Source organism: Saimiri boliviensis, chromosome 6 (genome assembly GCF_048565385.1).
Source record: "Saimiri boliviensis isolate mSaiBol1 chromosome 6, mSaiBol1.pri, whole genome shotgun sequence".
Classification (NCBI taxonomy): Eukaryota; Metazoa; Chordata; class Mammalia; order Primates; family Cebidae; genus Saimiri; species Saimiri boliviensis.
This window is the reverse complement of record NC_133454.1, coordinates 74,193,019-74,219,415: the sequence shown is the minus strand read 5'-3', so window position 1 is coordinate 74,219,415 and position 26,397 is coordinate 74,193,019. Positions and strand designations below refer to the sequence as shown.

The window sequence follows — 26,397 nt, the reverse complement described above, 5'->3', positions numbered from 1 at the left end:
ATGCTAAATAAAATAATCCAGACATGCATTCCATGTATGAGGTACCTAGAATAAGCATATTCATAGAGATGTAAAGTAGAATAGAGGTTACCAGGGACCTGGAGGTGGGGGAATGAGGAGTTAATGGTTCTTATTTATACAGAGTTTATGTTTGAGATGATGAAGTTCTAGAAACAAATAGTGGTGATGGTAGTGTAACACTGAGAATGTGCTTAAGCCACTGAATTATATGTTTAAAAATGGGTAAAACTGTAAATTATGTATTATGTATATTTTACTACAGAAAGGGAAAAAAGACGAAAAAGGCATATAATGTTATCCTGAAGGGCTGGGCACAGTGGCTCACACCTGTAATCCCAGCACTTTGGGAGGCTGAGGCAGGCAGATCACCTGAGGCAGGGAGTTTGAGACCAGCCTGACCAACATGGAAAAACTCTGTCTCTACTAAAAATACAAAATTAGCCAGGAGTGGTAGCACATGACTGTAATCCCAGATATTCAGGAGGCTGAGGCAGGAGAATCACTTGAACCCGGGAGGCAGAGGCTACAGTGAGCTGAGATCATGCCATTGCACTCCAGCCTGGATAACAAGGGCAAAACTCCATCTCAAAACCAAAAAAATGTCCTCCCTGAATTCTCAAAGAACAGAATATGTTTTTTTCAAATTTGACTTTTATATGAAAGTAAATGACAAAACTAATCTCATACAATCACTTAGAAATGTTTATCTTTATTTTGGAATAATAGGATCATATCCAGATAAAGGTCCTGTATGACCATATCCAGATAAAGGTCCTATCAGCACGTTTTATGAACTGTCACTCAGTTTTGCTTCTAGAGACCCACCAGTCAAAGCTGTAAAACTAAATCTCCTTAACAAAACTGAAGTCATCAGAAAAGCAGTGCTAAAGGGGTGATGAAATCTTAATCACTCCCTGTATGCAAGATGACTTATTTTGCATTCCTAAAACTTCTACTTTTATTCCCAATATATTGGGTTTTTTTTTTTCAAAAGCATCATTTTCGTGAAAATTCCAATACATGAGTTCAAAAAAAAATCATTACAATTATCCTAGACAGTACTTTAAATCAATTATTCCTTTTGCCTGCAACAGGGTCCAGCAAAGCCTTACCACCTCAAGCAAACCCACTACACCTATCTATGCTCAAAAAGTAGTTTGGCTATTGAAGACATGTTGGTCTCTCCCAAGCTTTCCTCAGGATCCACACATCAGACATTCATCTCTGTTCTCCAAAGAGCACACCATAGCTGCTGTGTTCCTCTCCTTCTCTTCTTCCTCTTTTGATATCTTTTCTTTATCTTTTATCTTTTCCTTATTTAGAGTGAACTGGATTGGATTAGCTGCTGGTCTTGTCCTTAAATAATACATCCCAGTCTTCAAACCCTACAGGGAAAATAAATACAATTATTAGGAGAAACTTTTTGAGAATACTAGACATTCCACACCAATATTTAAAATACATTCCTGGCTGGGCACATTGGCTCATGCCTGTAATCCCAGCACTTTGGGAAGCTGAGGCGGGTGGATCATTTGAGGTCAGGGTTCAACATCAGCCTGGTCAACATGGTGAAACCCCATCTCTACTAAAAATACAAAAACTACCCGAATGTGATAGCACACACCTGTAACTCCCAGCTACTCAGGAGACTGAGGCAAGAGAATGACTTGAACCCAGGAGGCAGAGGTTGCAGTGAGCCAAGATTATACCAATGCACTCCAGCCTGGGCAACAGAGTGAGACTCTGTCTAAAAAAATATAAAATAGGCCGGGCGCGGTGGCTCAAGCCTGTAATCCCAGCACTTTGGGAGGCCGAGGCGGGTGGATCACAAGGTCAAGAGATCGAGACCATCCTGGTCAACATGGTGAAACCCCGTCTCTACTAAAAATACAAAAAAAAAAATAGCTGGGCATGGTGGTGCGTGCCTGTAATCCCAGCTACTCAGGAGGCTGAGGCAGGAGAATTGCCTGAACCCAGGAGGCGGAGGTTGAGGTGAGCCGAGATCGTGCCATTGCACTCCAGCCTGGGTAACAAGAGCGAAACTCCGTCTCAAAAAAAAATATATATATATATATATAAAATAAAACAAAACAAAATAATAATGTTAAAATAAAAATAAAATACATTCCTGGCCAGGTGCACTGGCTCACACCTGTAATCCGAGCACTTTGGGAGGCCAAGGCAGGTGGATTGCTTGAGGCTAGGAGTTTGAGACAAGCCTGGCCAACATGGCAAAACCCCATCTCTACTAAAAATACAAAAGTTAGCCAGGAGTGGTGGCACCACCTGTGATCCTGACTACTGAGGAGCTGAAACACAAGAATCACTTGAACCCAGGAGAGAGGTTGCAGTGAGCCAAGATCATGCAGCTGTACTCCAGCCTGGGCAACAGAGTGAGTCTCTGTCTCAAAATAAATAACTGCATGCATATGTACATACATACATAAATACATAAATAAAATACATTCCCATGAACCAGGTCAAACTCTTTTTTAAACTTGGAATTCTATCTCCTCTAGGAGTACTCTCAAAAATGCTTTGAGTCAGACAGTAAAACTCTGTTCTTTTCACCCCTAAACCAGGCTTATCTCTTTGGAAAGGTCAAACATTTTTATTATTTTGTCTTTGTTTTTATGTATATGACTTCCAAGTTTGCCCAAGACAACATGTCTGCCTTAGGTTATAACTATTTAGACAAGTAGACTGTGTCTCTGTATAACAACAGACTATAAGACTTGAAAGATAAGGATCATCATCTTCTATTTAGCATCCTCAGTCCTGGCATATACTAGATGTTCAATAAATCTTAAATTAAGAAACAAATTTATAATTCTACATAAATACCCAATACATTATCAGGGAATAAGAACATAATCCAAAATCAGCAGATTTACATGTATTAATGACTAGCTAAGTAATCTGGCTTTTACATTTTTGAATAGTGAGTTGACGTGTGCAAAGTTTTATCTGACGAATGGTGGTAATGTACACAAAATGGCTGGGAGCATAAATAATAGAAGCAATAACATCAGTTTAGAATAAAAGCAGCAGAATTGGAAGGAAAATACTTAAGAACTAATACAAAGGAACAATCAACACAACTTGGTTAGTAATTGCACGGAGACTAAGGAAGGAAAGGACCACAGGTAACTCCAAGTTTTCAAACCTAAGAAGGAAAGAAACCTAACAAAAACAAGAAAATCCAAGGCAATATCTTGATTTGGTACAAAAACCATGGGTTGGTTTTAACATACTGGATTTAAAGAATTTAAAGAACTTAAAGAATTTCTAGGTGGTAATACGTGGCTAGAACATAAAATCATTCCAATACCAAAATATCTCAAGCTGGCAGTTAAGTTCTCCTTGATATTCTCTACTAACCTGCTTCCAGCCGTAGAAGTGCATACTTGTGAGTTTGCCATAGTTAGGCTCAGCAATGTGGATGTTCAAAGACTGGCTTTGATCAATGAAAGCACCTCTCTCAGCAGCCATCTTGAGAACAGTTTTCTGAGAGATTTCCCACACAGTTTTATAAAGTTGCTTCAGGTCATCAGGAATTTCTGGTATGCTCTAAAGAATGAAAACCAAATGTTTATTTCACTCTGGTAAACAAAGCAGTATGATTAATAGAATAGTGACACAAGGGTTTGACCTTGGTTCTACTTTCTGCCAGATTTGACCTTACCATTCAGTTACCATATGATATGATCTTTATCAAGTGTACCAAGACTATTTAGAAAGTTGAACAAAACCCAATCTAACCAACCAAATATCAATCTGGTGACAGTAATTTAAGCATTCCTTTTTTTTTTTTTTTTTTTTTTTTGAGACGGAGTTTCACTCTTGTTACCCAGGCTCAAGTGCAATGGCACGATCTCGGCTCACCGCAACCTCCGCCTCCTGAGTTCAGGCAATTCTCCTGCCTCAGCCTCCTGAGTAGCTGGGATTATAGGCACGCACCACCATGCCCAGCTAATTGTTTGTATTTTTAGTAGAGACGGGGTTTCACCATGTTGACCGGGATGGTCTCGATCTCTTGACCTCGTGATCCACCCGCCTCAGCCTCCCAAAGTGCTGGGATTACAGGCTTGAGCCACCGCGCCCGGCCTTAAGCATTCCTTTTTTTGGTCATAAGTCAACTAAAAAATTGGTTTATGATCCAAACATTCCTTCTTCTAGAGGCACTTAAGAAAGGAAGGAAAAGTCAGAGCTAAGCAGCAATAAATAACCCTTGAGTTTTGCAGAAAACACAAAAAAATGAGGGCTGTAATTCACAGGGATCAAGGGAAGCAATGAGATAAAACCCTTTAAATAAACTAAGATTCCAAACTACCTTTGGAATCCAAAGAAATCAGGTTTTCTTAGGTCTAGGGTTAACTTTCATTAAAACACACAGACTGGCTAATGCTGTCATCAAATATGGAACTGTTACAGGGCTCTTCATCTGTTTTGCTAAGCAGACCAACATTTAGCCAGAGGTCTCTACCTGCAAATAAATGCCTCTTGAAACTCAGCTGCAAATATTTAAAATATTTGTGATGCTATCTTTTGGACTATTGGTCCTCAATCTCTACCATGCCTTTTAATTAAGTTTGACTCTCTTAATTTCAGTCTATCAATGATCCCCCAAATTTTGATGCACTTTGGAATCACCGAAGGAATCTTTAAAAAGTATTGATGTCTGAGGCCAGGAACAGTGGCTCATACATATAATCCCAGCACTCTGAGAGGCCAAAAGAGGCAGATCACCTGAGGTCAGGAGTTTGAAACTAGCCTGGCCAACATGGTGAAGCCCATCTCTACTAAAAATACAAAAATTAGCTGAGTGGTGGAAACCTGTAATACCAGCTAATTAGGAGGCTGAGGCAGTAGAATCGCTTGAACCCAGGAGACAGAGGTTGCAGTGAGCCACGATCGCACCGCCGCACCCCAGCCTGGGCGACAAAGACTCCACCTCAAAAAAAAAAAAAAAATTGATGTCTAGCTCTCGCTCCCAGACATTGAATTGGTAAGGAATGCAACCTAAGCTTCAGGATTTTAAAAGCTCCCTAGTTGATTCTAAGATGCAGAAAAATTAAAAACTACTATTTTATATTACTGCATAAAAACAAGATGGTAAGGGCTAAGTAAAGATGTGTACAATCAGAGCACAACAATGCATAGGTGGACAAAGCTACATAACCAGAGCCAAATGAACACACTGAAGTCGTTCTCTCCATTGTCTGGGATGAGTAAGGAGGCACCACGTTGTCCAACACAGCCCCTGCAAAGCACACTTCATTTTCATTCTATACCTGGATAGAGCCATTGCATGCAATAATCTGGTTTTTCATCTCTTCATGCCACAGCCCCCGCTCAGTAAGATCTTTCAATAAGTGAGGATTTACAATCTGGATGGAAAAGCAGAAAATATATGAAGTAATAAATAACAGTGACAGCCTAGATAGGACCACAGGTTTGAAGCTTAAACTAAAATAATTTAAGAATTATTTAATGTTAGATTGCTTTTTTGGTAAATTCCATTTTTTATAAAACTGACACAACAATCCCACCACACAAAACTATATTCCTTTAAGATCCTGACATCTGTTATTCAAGAAAGAATATAATTAGACAGGTGTGGTGATGCAGCCTGCCTGTAATCCCAGCTAATTGGGAGGCTGAGGTACGAGAATTACTTAAACCCAGGAGGCAGAGGTTGCAGTGAGCCAAGATCATACCACTGCACTCCAGCCTGGGTGACAAAGCAAGACACTTTCTCAAAATCAACAACAACAACAAAAACACTGTGATGTGGTAACTGTATACCTTTGACATACACACAATTTTTATTTGTCAATTATGCTTCAAAAAACTGAAAAAACATTTTAATTAAGAAAGAAACATAATATATGACATTTGCAAAAGTAAAAAGAACAACACCTAAGACAGGTAAATATATAAATACCTAGGTTAAAAAAAAAATTAGAAACATATCCTTCTTGAACTTTACAGAACTTTATTTCAAGACATCTGGATATTCACAAATAGTCTTTTAAATTGAGGTTCTCAACCCTAGCTGCACATAAGAATTACCTGCGAACCTTAAAAAAAAAAAAAGTAGTCCCGCCCACTATAAATTCTGTTTGGTAACCAAGTCTGAGAACCACTGCCTTAAATGCTACTTCTTTATACATTTTGAGTATCCTGCCTTAAGCATCTGGAGGAAACTGTAGACTGTATCAATACGATTACTTAACAGTTAAACATGTTAACTCTACTATCAACAAGTTACTTTGATATGCAACCCTCAATCATCCTTTCAACAGATTTATTAAATGCCTATTATGTGCTGAAATAGTAATAACAAAGAGTAATATCAGAGACAAAGATGACTCTCTTTATCAAAGCTTTGCATCCAAACTAAGAAAACAGGCAAATTAAACATGAGTGAGCATTTACTCCTCATATCAAGCTTTTGAAAGATCTCCCTGGAGGGCTGGTTGTGAACTGCTCACCTGAAATTCTCCTGACAAGACTCTGCGAGTATAGATGTTGCTGGTGTAAGGTTCAATAGACTCATTATTCCCCAGGATCTGAGCAGTGGAAGCTGTAGGCATCGGGGCAATAAGTAAACTGTTTCTTATACCATACCTAAAGAAAAGGAGATTATCAGGTACTAGTCCCAAAGCTACATAATCTGCCATTAAAGCAGCTACTTTAAGTCACTGTAGTAAATGTAGATGTTGTAACATCATAGATGCATTTAACTCATCTAATTAAAAAACTCCTACATGGAGGCAATTAAACTCCAACATGGAGGCAATTCCACAGTATGGGTGCTATTACAGCTCACTCTCCTCTTAAATGCCTGACTCCTAAACTGAATTAATACAATTTTTATTGTTAGCAATCCTTATCATGACTTGAAGCACTCCCCACCTGTATCAGGGTATGCTCATTCAACCCTCATTCTTTTCTAAGTGCCTGGGCCCCTTCTAGAAAAATAATGATGAGAAAGTGGTCAGAATCAGACATGTATTACCATAATTCTCCACTATTATGTGAACAGGAAAAAATTATGCTCAAAGTATATTCTTTAATTATAAGCTCCTGGAAGAAGGTTAACATCTTTTGACTAATCAATGCCCAAGAGTACTTACGGGAGAATATAGTATCTGACACACTGAGAAATCTCCCAACTGCTCCAACCCGTCAAAGCTCAGCCTAATTAATACCAATTTTAAAACATCTTTCCTGATCAGGCAGGCACAAATACAAATGTCAAATACAAATATCTGCTCTGCAAACATTTTCTCTGACCTGTACCTTTCCATATGCCTTAACTATTTGTCTTCTTAGTCTCATTTTTAAAACACAAACAGCTTGTCTTTTCTACTTTCTATACCTATGGATTCATACAGTGCTTAGCATACAGCCTCATATTCTGATGGAGTCTGTACCACTAGAGATTTGGTTTGGCTGTATCCTCACCAAATCTCATCTTGAATTGTAGTTCCCATAATCCCCATGTGTTATGGGAGGGACCTGACAGGAGGTAATTTAATCATGGAGGTTACCCTCATGCTGTTCTCATAATAGTGAGTTCTCACAAGATCTGGTTTTATAATGGGCTTTTCTCCCTTTACTCGGCACTTCACTTGCTGCCATATAAAAAAGCACCTGTTTGCCTACCTTTCTGCCATGATTCTACGTTTCCTGAGGCCTCCCCAGCCCTGCAGAACTATGGGTCAATTAAACCTCTTTCCTTTATAAATTACCTAGTCTCAGGCAGTTCTTTATAACAGTGTAAGAATGGACTAATACAACTGGGTTCTCTACTTTTTAGTTTTTATTATTTCTTTATTTACTTTATTTGGGGTGTGGTTCTCCACCTTTTGTCACTTTTCAGTGAGGTATCAAGCAAACTACGAACTATCTTCATGTCTTTACTCATCTTTAAAATAGCAACATCATCTGTCTACAGACAGGAAAATGATGTGAAAAGTCCTACATATATGATATATCCAAACTATAGAATTGTCTGTAATCATTAAAAACGTTAGGTAGATCTACATGTACTAAAAGAGAAACAGCTCCAAAATAAATCACTAAATAACAAGTCTCAGAATATATCAAGTTTGGTTTCTTTTTTGAGACCGAGTCTCACTTAGTCACCCAGGCCGGAGTGCAGTGGCACGATCTCAGCTCACTGTAATCTCCACCTTCCAGGTTCAAGCAACTCTCATGCCTAAGCCCCCCAAGTAGCTAAGATTACAGGCATGCACCACATACCCAGCTAATTTCTGTATTTGTAGTACAGACAAAGTTTTGCCATGTTGACCAGGCTGGTCTTGAACTCCTGGCCTCAAGTGATCCGCCCACCTCAGCATCTCAAAGTGCTGAGATTACAGATGTGAGCCACGGTGCCCAGCCCAGAATATATCAAGTTTGATCACATTTATATGACAAAACTGTGTATGTGTATCTATCTGCAAATGTACTGAAAAAGGTCTAGAAAAAAATACATGCCATTAACAAGTCTTATCTCTGGGAAAAAGAGTAAGTTAGTTTTTTGGTTTGTTTCCTGAGACAAATGGTTGGCAGAAGTATGAAGAAGGGCTTTTCCCTTCTATTTTATTTCTGTATTTGAACTTCATTAATAATAAATGTGTGTTATATACTAATTTTGAAATTAGAAAAGAAGTTATATATATAAAAAACTAAGCCATAGTATTTTGAGGAAAAAAATATAAAAATACTGTACAGGTCCATTTTCTAAAAAGTTGAATTTCCATGTAAATACACACATGTGTGTACGCTTAGAAGAAAGCCTAAAGGATGACAGACACTAAGATGCACATACTTTTTAGGAAGGAGACAATATTAGGATAATTTTCATTTTCTCTTTCCAAATCTATGTTTTCCTAAATTTTCTAACATGTATTATTTAAGAAAACAATTTTAAGGCAAACAATTTTTTTAAAAGCATTTTAAAGCTACTGCTTCATTCTCCAAATATTAATCACTTTGCATATATGCACTAAGCCATAGATGACAAAGTTATCACAATAGAGAACAAAAACAATGTTTTCTTATTTACTCTGCAAAACATTCTGCCTGCCTTCCAATCCCTTATGCTTATTAGTTTAAAAGGCCTATAAAAACTCAATTTTAAAATTTTTCTTTCATATAGTTAAACACATTACCCTACAAAAGCTCTTCCAAAATCCCTTATTCCTATGACAATCAATTCAAATGAAAGCTATTTATATTCCCAATGTAACTAAATTGGGAAATAAAAATGAAAAACATTTTTTTTTTAAAAAAAAGCATAGTTGGAAAAAAGCCTTAATGAGAAAGAAAAGTACCTAATCTAGGTGTGTTAAGTCCCTACAATAAGATCAACTAATAATAGTAATTCCTACGATGTACTGAAATGCTTTCATCGTGCCAAGCAACTTACAAGTTACTCTATATATTATCTTATGAAGTCTTTTCCCAAAATAGCTCTGTGAGATAGGTCATTTTAGCCCCACTTGTAATAAAAGAGTTTAAGAAATTAAAATGACATATCTAACTTCTGAAGAGCCAGAAGGAGAACCTAAACCCTTCTGCCTTCAGAGCTACTTCACATCTCTTCACTTACTTTGCAATCTTCTCCTTGAGAAGCTTCCAGTCCCATAGGTCTGTGGGAGTAACATTCCACATATCATACTGAAGAATCTAAGGAATACACAACTCAGATTTATTCTACAGCAAGTTAAAACTATGTCCAAAAAAAAAAAAAAAAAAAAATGACTAGCTGCCATGTCCCCACATCCCAAACAAATGCTGTCTTCTAATCGACCTCTATGAGGAATACATGCTCTAGAGATTTTCCTGGACAAAATTCCATGTAGTCATATTAATCAGAAGTAGGTTAAGAAAGCTGATTATCCCATATCATATCTACAAACCAGAAAACTCTAACATTCATGAAAGTATGTGGCTGATACGTTCTTTTTTTTTTACAGTAAAAATGTTACTTTAACCTTGTCTTTCTTCGTGGCCTTGATCTGTCCCTTGATCTGTTTACTTAGCTAAAAACACCTATTTTCTAATAACCACAGATTAGATTTTCTAATACCAGCAGGAATGTCAGAAATAAAATTAACATTTTATGTAGAAAAGAATCACACTACTGATAATAAAGGCAGTAGGGAAGGCAGAATTCTAAGACAGCTCCCCAGATTCCCACACCTTAGTGCACGGGCTGTTTATAATCTCCACTTGAGTGTGGACATGACCTGAGAATAGGATGAATGTCACTCCAGTGATTATGGCAAAGGTGAAAGGTTTTTGCAGGTGTAATTAAGGTTGTAAATCAGCTGATTCTGAGTTAAATAAAAGGAAGATTATGCCAGAAACAGTGACTCATGCCTGTAATCCCAGCACTTAGGGAGGCCGAGACAGGCAGATAACCTGAGGTCAGGAATTTGAGACCAGCCTGGGCAACATGGGAAAACCCATCTCTACTAAAAATACAAAAATTAGACAGATGAGGTGGCACACACCTGTAATCTCAGCTACTCGGGAGACTTGAGGCAGGAGAATTGAATCGCTTGAACCTAGGAGGCAGAGGGTGCAGTGATCTGAGATCACACCACACACTCCAGCCTGGGTGACAAAGTGAAACTCTGTCCCCCCCAAAAAAGGCAGAGGGGGAGGTGGAAAGGTGAGAGGGCAATTATCCTATAGAGACCTGACTTATCAGGTGAAAACCCTCAAAAGAGAGACCAGACTGTGCCACATTTGAAATGAGAGATGGTCTCCCCAACTGGCCATAAAGAAGCAAGATGCCATGAATTCTCGAAATATATTTTGCCAACAACCAGGTGAGCCTGGAAGAGAACTCTGTGCCTCAGATGAGACCACAGCCCATACCAACATCTTGAACACAGACACAAAAAAGGCCCAGCTAAGCTAAGTCTGGACTCCTGACCTGCGGAAACTGTGAGATAATGAATGCATGCTTAATCCACAGAAAACTAACACAAGCAGCATCCCTCTTAACATTATTTTAGCAATGACTAGTTCTAAATAAGAGATTAAAACAGAATATCCTTTTTACTCCAGAGGACAAAGGTATTAAAGTTTCCTACGGCTGGTGCAACAAATTACCAAAAACTTGTTAACTTAAAATAACAAAAATTTATTACCTTATAGTCTAAAGACCAGAAGCCCAAAATCAACATGTTGGGAGGGCCACACTCCCTCCAAAGGCACTAGAAGAGATTCTGTTCCTTGCCTCTTATAGTGGCTATCAGCATTCTAAGGCTTGTGGTTGTAACACTCCAATTTCTGCCTACATAGTCATGTTGCTTCCCCTTCTGTGTCTCTTGCCGGACAAATGTCATTAGATTTAGAGCCCACCTGGATAATCTAGGTAAATCTCCTTATCTCAAGGTTCTTAATTACATCTGTAAAAACCATTTTTTGAACCAAATAAAATGAAATTCATAGGTTCCAGGAACTAGGATGTGGACATATCCTTTTGTGAGGTCATCATTCAGCCCACTACAGTTACTTACAGGCAAAAACATTTTCATCCATATACTCACTCCTTTGCTAACGGGAGAGCCCTCATAGGTTTCATATGGTCCATGCTCCTTGGCAAGGTCACAGCTGGCTTCCAGGGCTCCGTAATAAATAGTTTCAAAGATCTGCTTATTCAATAACTGGGCTTCTGCACTCTCAAAAGGGTATCTCATCAGGATAAAAGCATCTGCCAGACCTTGTACCCCAATTCCAATGGGGCGATGACGTTTATTTGATAGGCATGCCTTCGTGTCAACAGATTTTAAAGGAGAAAACATTACTGAACAGGAGAAGCAACGTTCTATACCAAATGAAAGAGACTACCTCTTTTATCTCAGTTTTCTCACGCCATTTTATTGACAACCATTTAAATGATGACTTGCAGATCGTGACTTATTCCTTTCAATTCGAATTTCGATCTTTGCCAATAAGGAGAGAAATCTATTCATACCTCTGGTACAGGATAGTAGTTTATATCAATAATTTTATTCAAGTTTCGGACAATGACTTTAGTGACTTCAGCCAACTTCTGAAAGTCATATGTGTGTTCGGATGTGACATACATATTCAGGGCCAGGGAAGCCAAATTACAAACAGCAACCTGGAATGTAAAAAAAAAAAAAAAAAGTCAAGAATCACACAATTTTTATTTCTACTCTCTGTGTCAATCACACTACCATGTGAGCCTCTAATACTCTCAGACATTAAAATTTTAAATGTTTATATTTGACTTGTCCCTCTTCATCATTCATCAGTCTATTTCTAAATCCCACTGATTCTATTTCAATACCTAGTCATATATGTCAGTTATAACATGCATCAGCAAAATAGGTAAGCTAGAGAACCCAGTGTTCCACAGTACACATCTCTATTACTAGGCATATATCACACTATGTTATAATTAACTTTTTACATACACTTATCTCAGTATTCAGTAGATGAGTGCCTGCAATATGGTAGCCACAGGCTACATGTATCTATTTAAAATGAAATAAAATTTGAGTTTTTCAGTTGCACTAGTCATGTTTCAAATGTTCACTAGCTACCAGATACAGAATATTTCCATCACTGCAGAAAGTTCTTCAAAACATACGTCTACCTCACCTCGCTGATACTCTGACAAGCTCTTAGCAACAAAGGATCCTAATTCGTGAATTTCAAAAAAGTTCTTCCAGTGATTCCTCCACTACACTACACTAGGCAGTGAGCTTCCTCACACAAGGATCACATCTTGTTTATATTTATAGCACTAGCAACACATCTGGCATACAGTAAGTCTTGATAACATTGAATGAATATACTTCCTTTTCCATTTGGATTATGACCATCCCAACCCAAAGTCTCAACTTCTCTCACCTGGCATCAGTTGAACTCTTGATGCCCTTCACATCAACTCCATTCTACACATGTTGCCAAATACCCATTTTTAAAATATAGCTTGGGGCAGACTGCTGGGAAGATGGCCGACTAAGAACAGCTCAGGATTTCAGCTCTCAGTGAAAGTACAGAGGGTGAGTGGACACCGCATTTCCAGACGAATTTTTATTGCCCACAGATCAGGAGATTCCCAGGTGGAGGGGTCGCCAGCACCGCTGTTTCGGCCGGTGCGGCTGTTTCAGCCCACAGGGCTGCTTTGACCGCGCCCTGGCACAGCGGTTCTCCGTACAAAAGACACTGGTCTGGAAGCCCTCTTAGCTGGCGATTGGAGCCCTGAGACGGCAGAGTCGCCCATTCATCTGAAATAGTGAGCCAGGCCAGGAGATTCCTAGACAAAAAAAACCACCAGGAACCTCAGTGCCGCTGTTTCCGCCGGCTCAGTGAGTCGTGGCATGGGAGATCCTGGCACCTTTTCAACAGGCGACTGGAACGCTGAGTAGTTCAATTAAAAAAAAAAAAAGACTCTGAGTCAGGGAGCCAGGTGATCAGGCTCGGTTGGTCCCATCGCCCCCCCCCCCAACAACAACAACAACAACAAAAACAGTAAACGAAAACGCTCTGGGTTGAGTGTTTCACAGCAAGCACAGCTGAACCTGGGACGGTCTGGCTCTGTGGGGGATGGGCGTCTGCCATTACTGAGACTCTCCACCACTACGGAGGCAGCCTGCCATCGCTGAGGCAGCCCGCCCTTGCCGAGGCAACCTGCCACTACAGAGAGAGTCCGCCATAACAGAGGCGGGGCCCCCATTGCCAAGGCAGTTCTAACTACACCCATATAAACAGGACTGCAGGGAAGATCACATGGCAGCTGGGCGGAGCCCACAGCAGCTCAGCAAAGCCTCTGCAGGCAGACAGTGACTAGGCAGCCTGCTAGCTGGGCAGGGCAGCCCTGAAAAATAAAAAAGGGGGGGGACAGCAGCACAATGAAAAATCATAAAGCCCGAACTCCCCGGGACAGAGCATCTGGGAACAAAAAGCGGTTTATGACCTCAGCTGCAGCAGACCTAAACGTACCTGCCCAGCAGCTCTGAATGAACAATGGAGCTCACAGCTCAGGACTTGAGTCCCAATTAAGGACAGACTGTCTCCTCAAGCAGCTCCCTGACCCCCATAGATCCAAAGAGTCACCTCATAAAAGAACAGACTGACATTTGGCGAGCATCCTTCTGGGACAAAGATAGCAGAAGAGGAAACTGGTAGCAACCCTTACTGTTCTGCAGCTGCTGCAGGTGATCCCCAGGCAAGCAGGGCCTGGAGTGGACCTCAGCACTCCTACAGCAGAGGGGACAGACAGTTAGAAGGAAAGCTTAAAAAAAAAAAAAAGTAACTTCAGCATCCACAAACTGGAAGCTCACTCAGAGACCCAATCTGAAAGACAGTAACTACAAAGACAACAGGTGGATAAACCCACAAAGATGGGAAGAAACCAGCGCAAAAAGGATGAAAACTCCCGAAACCAGAACACTTCTCCTTCTCAAAGGGATCACAACTCCTCACCAGCAAGGGAACAAGATTGGATGGAGAAGGAGTGTGATGAAATGACAGAATCAGACTTCAGAAGGTGGGTAGTAAGAAACTACAGTGTTCTAACCCAATGCAAAGAAACTAAGAACTTGAAAAAAGATTTGACGAAATGCTAACGAGAATGGACAACATAGAGAGGAATATAAGTGAATTGATGGAGCTGAAAAACACAACATGAGAACTTCGCGAAGCATGTACAAGTTTCAACAGCTGAATTGACCAAGCAGAAGAAGGTATATCAGAGGTCGAAGATCAACTCAATGAAATAAAATGAGAAGGCAAGAATGGAGGAAAAAGGGCAAAAAGGAATGAACAAAATCTTCAAGAAACGTGGGACTATGTGAAAAGACCTAATCTAGGTTTGATCGGTGTACCTGAATGTGACGAAGAGAATGAATACAAGCTGGAAAATACTCTTCAGGATATTACCCAGCAAAACTTCCCCAACCTAGCAAGGCAGGTCAACATTCAAGTCCAGGAAATACAGACAACACCACAAAGATATTCCTCAAGAAGAGTAACCCCAAGGCACATAATCATCAGATTCACCAGGGTCAAAATGAAAGAGAAAATGCTAAGGGCAGCCAGAGAGAAAGGTCGGGTTACCCACAAAGGGAAGCCCATTAGACTCACAGCAGATCTCTCAGCAGGAACCCTACAAGCCAGAAGAGATTGGGGGCCAATATTCAACATCCTTAAAGAAAAGAACTTTCAACCCAGAATCTCCTATCCAGCCAAACTAAGCTTCATAAGTGAAGGAAAAATAAAATCCTTTGTGAACACGCAAGTACTCAGAGATTTGATCACCACCAGACCTGATCTACAAGAACTCCTGAAAGAGGCTCTACACATACAAAGGAACAACCAGTACCAGCCACTCCAAAAACATACCAAATGGTAAAGAGCATCAACACAATCAAGAATCTGCATCAACTAACCAACAAAACAGCCAGCTAGCATCAAAATGACAGTATCAAATTCACACATAACAATACTATCCTTAAATGTAAATGGACTAAATGCCCCAATCAAAAGACACAGACTGGCAAATTGGATAAAAAGCCAAAACCCTGTAGTCCCAGCACTTTCGGAGGCCGAGGCTGGTGGATCATGAGGTCAAGAGATCGAGAATATCCTGCTCAACATGGTGAAACCCCGTCTCTACTAAAAATACAAAAAATTAGCTGGGCATGGTGGCGCGTGCCTGTAATCCCAGCTACTCAGGAGGCTGAGGCAGGAGAATTGCCTGAACCCAGGAGGCGGAGGTTGCGGTGAGCCGAGATCATGCCATTGCACTCCAGCCTGGGTAACAAGAGAAAAACTCCGTCTCAAAAAAAAAAAAAAAAAAAAAAAAAGCCAAAACCCATCAGTGTGCTGTATCCAGGAAACCCATCTTACATGCAAGGATACATAAAGGCTCAAAATAAAGAGATGGAGGAATATCTACCAAGTAAATGGAGAACAAAAAAAAAGCAGGAGTTGCAATCCTAGTCTCTGATAAAATAGACTTTAAAGCAACAAAGATCAAAAGAGACAAAGAAGGACATTACATAATGATAAAAGGATCACTGCAACAAGAAGAGCTAACGATCCTAAATATATACGCACCCAATACAGGAGCATCCAGATACGTAAGGCAAGTTATTAATGACTTACAAAGAGACTTAGACTCCCACACAATAATAGTGGGAGACTTTAACACCCCATTGTCAATATCAGACAGATGAACCAGACAGAAAATTAACAAGGATATCCAGGACCTGAACTCAGACTGGGATCAAGCAAACCTAATAGACATTTACAGAACTCTCCACCCCAAATCCACAGAATATACATTCTTCTCAGCACCACATCACACTTACTGTAAAACTGATCACATAATTGGCAATAAATCACTCCTCAACAAATGCAAAAGAACAGAAATCATAACAAACAGTCTCTCAGACCACAGTGCGATCAAGTTAGAACTCAGAATGCAGAAACTAACTCAGAACCACAGAGCTTCATGGAAACTGAACAACTAGCTCTTGAGTGTTGACTGGATAAACAATGAAATGAAGGCAGAAATAAAGACGTCCTTCGAAACCAACGAGAACAAAGACACAACATATCAGAATCTCTGGGACACATTTAAAGCAGTCTCTAGAGGAAAATATATAGCAATAAATTGCCCACATGAGAAGCAAGGAAAGATCTAAAATCGACACCCTATCATCAAAATTGAAAGAGCTAGAGGAGCAAGATCAAAAAAACTCAAAGCCTAGCAGAAGACAAGAAAATAACTAAGATCAGAGCAGAACTGAAGGAGAACTGAAGGAACAAAAAACCCTTCAAAAAATCAATTAATCCAAGAGTTGGTTTTTCAAAAAGATCAACAAAATAGACCACTAGCCAGATTAATAAAATGGAAAAGAGAGGGCCGGGCGTGGTGGCTCAAGCCTGTAATCCCAGCACTTTGGGAGGCCGAGGTGGATGGATCACGAGGTCGAGAGATCGAGACCAACCTGGTCAACATGGTGAAACCCCATCTCTACTAAAAATACAAAAAATTAGCTGGGCATGGTGGTGCGTGCCTATAATCCCAGCTACTCAGGAGGCTGAGGCAGGAGAATTGCCTGAGCCCAGGAGGCGGAGGTTGCGGTGAGCCGAGATCGCGCCATTGCACTCCAGCCTGGGTAACAAGAGCGAAACTCCGTCTCAAAAAAAAAAAAAAAAAAAAAAAAAAAGGAAAAGAGAGAATAACCAAATTGATGCAATAAAAAACAATAAAGGGGATATCACCAGAGATTCCACATAAATTCAAACCATCATCAGAGATTATTACAAACAACTCTATGCACATAAACTAGTAAACCTGGAAGAAATAGATAAATTCCTGGACACCTGCATCCTCCCAAGCCTAAACCAGGAAGAAGTTGAATCCCTGAATAGCCCAATAACAAAGTTTGAAATTGAGGCAGCAATTAAGAGCCCACCACCAAAAAAAAGCCCAGTTCCAGATGGGTTCATAGCCGAATTCTACCAGACATACAAAGAGGAGCTGGTACCATTCCTTCTGAAACTATTCCAAATAATACAAAAAGAGGGAACCCTTCCCAAATCATTTTATGAGACAAACATCATACTGATACCAAAACCCGGCAGAGACTCAACAAGAAAAGAAAACTTCAGGCCAATATCCATGATGAACATAGATGCAAAAATATTCAATAAAATACTGGCAAGCAGATTGCAACAGCACATCAAAAAGCTTATCCACCATGATCAAGTAGGATTCATCCCAGGTATGCAAGGCTGGTTCAACATATGCAAGTCTATAAACGTAATTCACCACATAAACAGAACCAAAGACAAAAACCATGATTATCTCAATTGATGCAGAGAAGGCCTTTGACAAAATTCAACAGCCCTTTATGCTAAAAACCCTCAATAAACTAGGTACTGACAGAATGTATCTCAAAATAATAAAAGCTATTTACGACAAACCAACAGCCAATATCATGCTGAACGGGCAAAAACTGGAAGCATTCTCTTTGAAATCTGGAACTAGACAAGGATGCCCTCTCTCACCACTCCTATTCAATATAGTACTGGAAGTTCTAGCCAGAGCAATCAGACAAGAAAAAGAAATAAAGGATATTCAATAGGAAAGGAGGAAGTCAAATTATCTCTATTTGCAGATGACATGATTGTATATCTTGAAGACCCCATCGTCTCAGCCCAAAATCTCCTGAAATTGATAAGCAACTTCAGCAAAGTCTCAGGATACAAAATCAATGTGCAAAAATCACAAGCATTCCTATACACCAGTAAGACTTAAAGAGAGCCAAATCAAGAACGAACTTTCATTCACAATTGCTACAAAGAGAATAAAACACCTAGGAATACACTAACAAGGAACATAAAGGACCTCTTCAAGGAGAACTATAAGCCACTGCTCTATGAAATAAGAGAGGACACAAACAGATGGAGAAACATTCCATGTTCATGGCTAGGAAAAATCAATATTGTGAAAATGGCCATACTGCCCAAAGTAATTTACAGATTCAACGCTATTCCCATCAAGCTACCAATGACCTTCTTCACAGAACTGGAAAAAAAAAACACCTTAAACTTCATATGGAACCAAAAGAGAGCCCACATAGACAAGTCAATTCTAAGCAAAAAGAACAAAGCAGGAGGCATCACACTACCAGACTTCAAACTATAATACAAGGCTACAGTAATCAAAACAGCATGGTACTGGTACCAAAACAGAGATATAGACCAATGGAACAGAACAGAGGTCTCGGAGGAAACACAACATATCTACAACCATCCAATTTTTGACAAACCTGACAAAAACAAGCAATGGGGAAAGGATTCCCTGTTTAATAAATGGTGTTGGCAAAACTGGCTAGCCATCTGCAGAAAGCAGAAACAGGACCCCTTCCTGACACCTTACACTAAAATTAACTCCAGATGGATTAAAGACTTAAACATAAGACCTAACACCATAAAAACCCTAGAAGAAAATCTAAGCAAAACCATTCAGAACATAGGTGTAGGCAAGGACCTCATGACCAAAACACCAAAAGCATTGGCAACAAAAGCCAAAATAGACAAATGGGACCTAATCAAACTCCACAGCTTCTGCACAGCAAAAGAAACTGTCATTAGAGTGAATCGGCAACCAACAGAATGGGAAAAAGTTTTTGCAGTCTACCCATCTGACAAGGGGCTGATATCCAGAATTTACAAAGAACTAAAACAGATCTACAAGAAAAAAACAAACAAGCCCATTCAAAAGTGGGCAAAGGATATGAACAGACACTTTACAAAAGAAGACATACAAGAGGCCAACAAACATATGAAAAAATGCTCATCATCACTGGTCATTAGAGAAATGCAAATCGAAACCACATGGAGATACCATATCACGCCAGGTAGAATGGTGATCATTAAAAAATCTGGACACAACAGATACTGGAGAGGATGTTGAGAAATAGGAACACTTTTACACTGTTGGTGGGAATGTAAATTAGTTCAACCATTGTGGAAGACAGTGTGGCGATTCCTTAAGGACCTAGAAATAGAAATTCCATTTGACCCAGCAATCCCATTACTTGGTATATATCCAAAGGATTATAAATCATTCTACTATAAGGACACATGCACACGAATGTTCATAGCAGCACTGTTTACAATAGCAAAGACCTGGAACCAACCCAAATGCCCATCGATGATAGACTGGATAGGGAAAATGTGGTACATATACGCCATGGAATATTATGCAGCCATCAAAAATGATGAGTTTGTGTCCTTTGTAGGGACATGGGTGAACCTGGAAACCATCATTCTCAGTAAACTGACACAAGAGCAGAAAATCAAACACCACATATTCTCACTCATAGGTGGGTGTTGAACAATGAGAACACATGGACACAGGGAGGGGAGCACTACACACTGGGGTATGTTGGGGGGAAATGGGGGAGGGACGTGGGGGTGGGGAGGTGGGGAGAGATAGCATGGGGAGAAATGTCAGATACAGGTGAAAGGGAGGAAGGCAGCAAATTACATTGCCATGTGTGTACCTATGCAACAATCCTGCATGTTCTTCACATGTACCCCAAAACATAAAATGCAATTAAAGAAAAAAAAAAAAAAAAAAAAAAAAAAAAAAATATATATATATATATATATATATATATATATATATATAGCTTGTATCACAGAAGTCTAATAAATGCCAGGGAGAAAAATAGGCAGCAAAAGAAGACAGAGAGTGCGGGGGATAAAGATGAAGGGGTGTCATTTTTAAACAGAGTTGTCAAGAAAAACCTCACTGAAAATGTTATGAACAAAGAACTAACAGGTTAGAAACCAAACCATGTGGCTATGGGGAGAGAGGGTGCATTTTAACACTCAAGTGGCAAGAAAGAGCAAAAATCTTCAGGTAGAAGCATGTCTGACATGTTTGAGAAACAGCAAGAAAATTAATAGGGTTGGAGCACAGTGAACAAAGGGGAAAGTAATCACAGATGTGGTGGGTTAGGACTTTGAAGGGCAATGTAAGAACTCTGGATGGAAAGGAATGAATAACTGAAACATGCTACAACATGAATAACCCTTAAGAACATGCTAAGTGAAAGAAGCCTGACACAAAAGGCCACATGTTATACGATTCCATTCATATGGACTGTCCAGTGTCCACAAATCCAGAGACAGAAAATATATTGGTGGTTGTCAAGGGCTGAGGGAAGAAGGGAACAGGGAGTAACTGCTAATGGGTACAGGGTTTCATTATCTAGAGTGATAAAAATGTACTACAATTAGATAGTGGTAATGGTTGCGCAGACTTGCAGATATACTAAAAAACATCGAATTATACATTTTTTAAAAGAGTGAATTATATCTCAATTTACAAAAAGAACTTGAGGTTTCAGTGAGCCACACTCCAGCCTGGGCAACAGAGTAAGATCTTAGTCTTGACTCAAAAGAAAAAAAGAATTCTGCATGAGTTGAAAAAAAGAATTCTGCAGGAGTTGGCAAGCCAAAGAGTAGGTTTGTGCAGACAAATGACATTATCTGGTTTTTATTTTAAAAAGGTCACACTAGTCTCTATAATATAATCTATCTTGCATAATAGTTACTTGAATACATATCAATTTATTCCAACTAAGTTAGAAGTTTCCATAGGGCAGCATATTTGTTTATATTTTCAGAGCATTTAACACAGTGTTTTACATATAGCTGGTACTCAATAAATTTTGAATTAAACTGTAACCTTAGCAGTATATTTTACTCAATTTCCATTTACTTTCTAACTTTCCATTTGCCTTTTTTTAAGGTCCTAGAATTGAGGATCTACTCATTCCTCATTTCCATAGTTTACACGCAATATCAAAGCAGCCTGTCATTCAACTACTGCAACAATCTGCCTAGGCTAATCTCTAACCTCTTCTCACAACAAGACACTATTTGTTGCTATTTGATGCTATTTTTCTGTCAGAAACCTACAAGGGCTTCCTATCTCTGTGACATGTCAGCTTCTACCTTCCATCTCCCTTCCCCCAGCCATAACCATCTCTCCATATTCCAATGATTAATCTACTTGCACCATCAAAACAAATTTACTTGACACCCTGCACAAAACCCAGCCCTATCTCTGATGTATCATACAGACCACTCTTTCCAAATGGAAAGCTCTTCTCTAAAACTTTTTTTAAAACACCAAATCCATGTCCCATTTCTAGCCTTAATTCTTCTGTGAAGTCTCTTTCCAGACTTGAGATTAGAATTTTATCTCGCCATTCACTGAAAGGACTCTCTATAAACTTACATTATTATTTTGTTGTTGTTTTGGGGGTTTTTTTGTTTGTTTTGTTTTGAGATAGGGTCCCATTTTGTCACTGGGGATGGAGTACAGTGACACAATCTCAGCCCACTGCAGCCTCCATTTTCCCGGCTCAAGACTTACTTTTTTTTTTTTTAAGCAAATAATGGCTTGTTTTATTTTAATGGCTGATTTATGTAGTCACGGAGGACAGCATGTACAGACAAAGGGGGAGCTTTTACTTCTTGGTCTTTTCCTCCTTAGACAAAGTCTTGATGATCTCCTCCTTCTTGGCCCGGTGTCGCTCTTCCCGGCACTTGCGTGCTTCCTTGGTCTTAGACCTGCAGGCCTCAGCCTGGTCAGCAGGAGCTTTTTCTGAGCCTTGTCTGCCTTCAGCTTGTGGATGTGTTCCCTTAGAGTCCGCTTGTTTTTGAACACATTCCCCTTCACCTTCAGGTACAGGCTGTGATACATGTGGCAATTAGTCTTCTTAGATTGCCAGTATCTTCTGAGCAGCTGGCGCAGAATCCTCATTCTCCTCATCCACGTGAGCTTCTCTGGCATTTGGGCATTGACTGTACCCTTATGCTTACCTATGCCCATGTGCCTGCCTTTCCGGCAGGCCAAGTTGTTTTTCTAGCATCAGCCCAGGAATGGACCATCACAGGCTTGTGGATGATCAGCCCATCTTTGATCAGCTTCCGGATCTGCTGACGGGAGTTGGCACTGGCGATTTCATTGGTCTCATTGGGGTTCAACCAGACCTTCTTGCTACAACAAAGGACACTAGAGACGGGCCTCTTCTGAAGCCTGAGCATATTCATTTACGGCTGCGGCCACAGAAGTGAGAGGAAAGAGCCAAGGCTTACACACCTTTAATTGAATGTACATCCTAACACATTTTTGTGTGTGTCCTAAACCAACATAACTGCATATTTCTATTTTTCTTGAGTAAATATTATTACAATGATGCACATATAAGAAAAAAACTGAGTCTTTCCCATATAGCTTAGACTAAAAAGCATTAATAGGCACAGATCACACCCCTTCCTTCCTTTGCTATCTGCCTTTATTAGTGTTCTTCTGCTTACAACTATGAAAACTCCCTTCACTCGTCTCAACTGAAATCAAGTGAGGAATTGACAACAGTAACTGCCTAAGGTCTTTTTCTTAGTACTCTAGGAAGAATTTTTTCTACCTACCTCATCTTTGCTGGTGTACTCTACTATTTCTGTGCACAGGTTGCTGCATTTGATGGTTCCCAGGTTCTGCTGGTTGCTCTTCCGATTACAGGAGTCTTTATAGAGCATATACGGGGTACCTGTCTCTGTCTGAGACTCGATGATGGCATACCAAAGCTGCTGAGCTTTTACAACTTTGCGGACACGACGCTGTTTCTCATAACTGACAGGCACAGAAAATATTATTTAATATAGTATTCCCTAAAAAAAATCATTATTGTAGACAACTTGAAGCCATTAAAATATAAAGTTACGAAAACTCTTTAATTTTTTCTAAGTTTTGCTTAAGAAAAAAAAAGGAATAAAATATTTATTTTACTCTGGCTAAAGCCATAGAGGAAAATGAGGCAGTTTTAGCCTTCTGCAAATGATCCCAATCCCACTAAACCAAGTAATACCTTTCATAATAAAAACGAATAAAAACTAAGGAAGTCAAATCTCTTAATACTGTGCTAATTTTTTTTTTTTTTGAGACGGAGTTTTACTCTGTCACCCAGGCCATAGTGCAGTGGCACAATCTCAGCTCACTGCAACTGCTGCCTCCCAGGTTCATGCAATTCTCCTGCCTCAGACTCTTAAGTAGTTGGGACTACAGGCATGCACCACCACGCGCAGCTAACTTTTGTATTTTTACTAGAGACAGGGTTTCACAATGTTGGCCAACCTGGTCTCAAACTCCTGACCTCAAGTGATCCACCTGCTTTGGCCTCCAGAAGTGCTGAAATTACAGGCATGAGCCACTGCACCTGGCCTGTTGTGCTACTCTTAATAAACTATTGACATATGTGTCTCTAGTCACTCATGATTCCTTTATGCAATATAAAGCATAACTTATAAAAAGTACTGTATGACAAAGCAAAATAATAACCCTGCTAGTCATCTTCTTAATTTTTATAAGGATCAATTAAAAATCCCAAGAACCTATTTATACATCCCAAAGTTTTAAGAAAGACAAAGACACAATTCAGTTTTGGTGAAGAGTCAGGAAGCAAATCTGACCGAAATTTTTAGTCACTTTTTCTCTTAGATGCTTCAGAAGATTCTTGACAAGAACTTTTAATATTTGTATCCCTGAAATAAGAGAAACCATGGTAAAACATTATTCTTTTCTTTCATATTTTTCCCATACCTTTCATATAGTTTCTCAAATTCTTCTCCCCAAACCTCATCCAGACCAGGACACTCATTTGGACACATCAAAGACCAGTCCTATAAAAAAAAAAAAAAGGACAAAACCACCTGTAAGAAACTTCAAATAACCAACCATAATCCATTAGAAACACTGCAAGCATAAGGTGACTTTCATAAGCTCTCTTGGAAACGTGCTATAGAAATAATCATTTTCAAGTCTAGGCCCAACAGGTCTGCCTGTTTATACATGACCTTTTAAGCATTTAGGTCACATAGCATCTACTTTAGCAAATAGAAATATAAGAAGACCACTAGCATGGCATCTCTTAACTTGTACAGAATGCCTTCTGTGGCATCACACATAGACGGGCTCTTCCTAAGCATGACTTAAGGTGACTAAAAAAGAGAAAGCTCATGTGAATCAAGTTGCCATTACCAACAGGTACCTATTTCTCACCTGATTAGTCTCCACTCGTTTCATGAAGAGATCCGGAATCCAAAGAGCAAAAAAAAGATCTCTGGCACGCTGTTCTTCCTTTCCTGTGTTCTTCTTTAAATCAAGGAATTCAAAGATGTCTAAATGCCAAGGCTCCAGGTAAATAGCAAATGCCCCAGGACGCTAATGGTAAATAAATCATAATTCTTTTCAGAATAGAAATGAAACAAAGAAACATCATGTCTCCCAAAGCACTTTTATAGTATCTCCTTTGATCTTCACTATAATGATAAATAACATAAATAAAAGTATGAGTTTTCCATATATAACTATAAAAGTAATATTTTATAATTTTATGAGTAAAAAAGAACAAATGATATAAAGAAAATGTGAAACAAGAAAGACTAACTTTTCTAAAATGACATGATGAACTACGGATGGAGCCTCCTCTTTAGCAATAGCCCAGCTCACTTTACACCACATGACATGTACATAAAGCCCAAAGGAAGTTGCTTTGACAATATAAGCCATGCTCTTATTGAAGGTCAAAAAGCTAATTTGTCTTATCAAGGTCCCCAAGTCCATCAAAGAGAAATTTATAAACTAACAGGTGATTAGTATGTCTACGGTCACAAAAGGCAGATTCTAGTTGCAAACTACCCTGTTGATAAAATCAGGTAAACAATCCAATTCTCTCAATTTTACTGTTTCTTCTATCAACTGGGGAGAGTTTTTGTTTGTTTTGTTTTGTTTGAGACAAGGTCTACCTCTATCACCCAGGCTGGAGTGCAGTGTTGCAATCTCAGGTCACTGAAACCTCCTGCCTACCAGGCTAGAGCCATCCTCTCACCTCAGCCTCCTGAGTAACTGAGACTACAGGCGTTCACCGTAATGCCTGGCTAATTTTTGTATTTTTTGTAGAGATGGGGATGCATCATGTTGCCCAGGCTGGTCTTGAACTCATGAGTTCAAGCGATCCACCCACCTCAGCCTCCCAAAGTGCTGGGATTACTGGTGGGAGTCACTGTACCCAGCCAATTAGGGAAAGTTTTGTTGTTCCAGTTTTTTTGTTTTTTGTTTTTTTAAGAAAAACCTAGGCCAGGTGCAGTAGCTAACACCCATAATCCCAACACTTTGGAAGGCTAAGGCAGGTAGATAGCTTGAGCCTAGGAGTTTGAGACCAGCAAAAAAGTGAGACCCCATCCTAACAAAAAGTATAAAAATTAATTGGGTGTGGCTGCACAGGCCTATGGTCTGAGCTACATGGGAGGGTGAGGCAGAAGGATCACTTACATCCGGGAGGTCAAGGCTATGGTGAGCCAAGATCGTGCCGTTACACTCCAGCCTGGGTGATAAGAGAGAGACAAAAAAAAGAAAAAAAGAAAAACCTAGACCACATATCACAACAACCCTATTTCAAGGTTACATATTTATATGAGTTATAACTTGAGAAATTCTTTGCAAATAAACTATCACATAAGAAAGCTGAATAGATTAGTAGCTGCCTAGAGCCAGGGATAAAGTATGTGTGGGAAGGGGTGACAGGATCACTGAATGTAAAGGTAGATGAGGGAGGAAAGATTTTGGGGTAATGGAAATGTTCTACCTCTTTATAAATGTGATTACACAAATGTATACGTTTGTCCAAGTCCATCAAACTGTACATTTAAAGTATATACACATTAAAATAATTATACCTCCTCAAATTGATTTTACAAGTAAAAAAAAGCAAT

General features: G+C 39.5%; 1 protein-coding gene and 1 pseudogene across 1 annotated transcript in view; both read right to left on the bottom strand.

The window, feature by feature from the left end:
• Nucleotides 1-700: 700 nt before the first annotated feature.
• The window catches only part of RRM1 (ribonucleotide reductase catalytic subunit M1), a 51,777-nt gene continuing 26,080 nt past the window's right edge, over nucleotides 701-26,397 (bottom strand). The window contains exons 10-19 of the mRNA XM_003923397.4: nucleotides 24,686-24,847; nucleotides 24,227-24,306; nucleotides 23,059-23,260; nucleotides 12,032-12,181; nucleotides 11,604-11,825; nucleotides 9,650-9,726; nucleotides 6,519-6,654; nucleotides 5,316-5,411; nucleotides 3,403-3,591; nucleotides 701-1,406 (exon numbers count right to left, since the gene is read on the bottom strand). Of these exons, the coding sequence (XP_003923446.1) occupies nucleotides 1,218-1,406; nucleotides 3,403-3,591; nucleotides 5,316-5,411; nucleotides 6,519-6,654; nucleotides 9,650-9,726; nucleotides 11,604-11,825; nucleotides 12,032-12,181; nucleotides 23,059-23,260; nucleotides 24,227-24,306; nucleotides 24,686-24,847 (1,503 nt within the window). The 3' untranslated portion in view covers nucleotides 701-1,217. The remainder of the gene's footprint in view (nucleotides 1,407-3,402; nucleotides 3,592-5,315; nucleotides 5,412-6,518; nucleotides 6,655-9,649; nucleotides 9,727-11,603; nucleotides 11,826-12,031; nucleotides 12,182-23,058; nucleotides 23,261-24,226; nucleotides 24,307-24,685; nucleotides 24,848-26,397) is intronic.
• Nucleotides 20,240-23,052, bottom strand: LOC141584851 (large ribosomal subunit protein eL19-like; annotated as a pseudogene).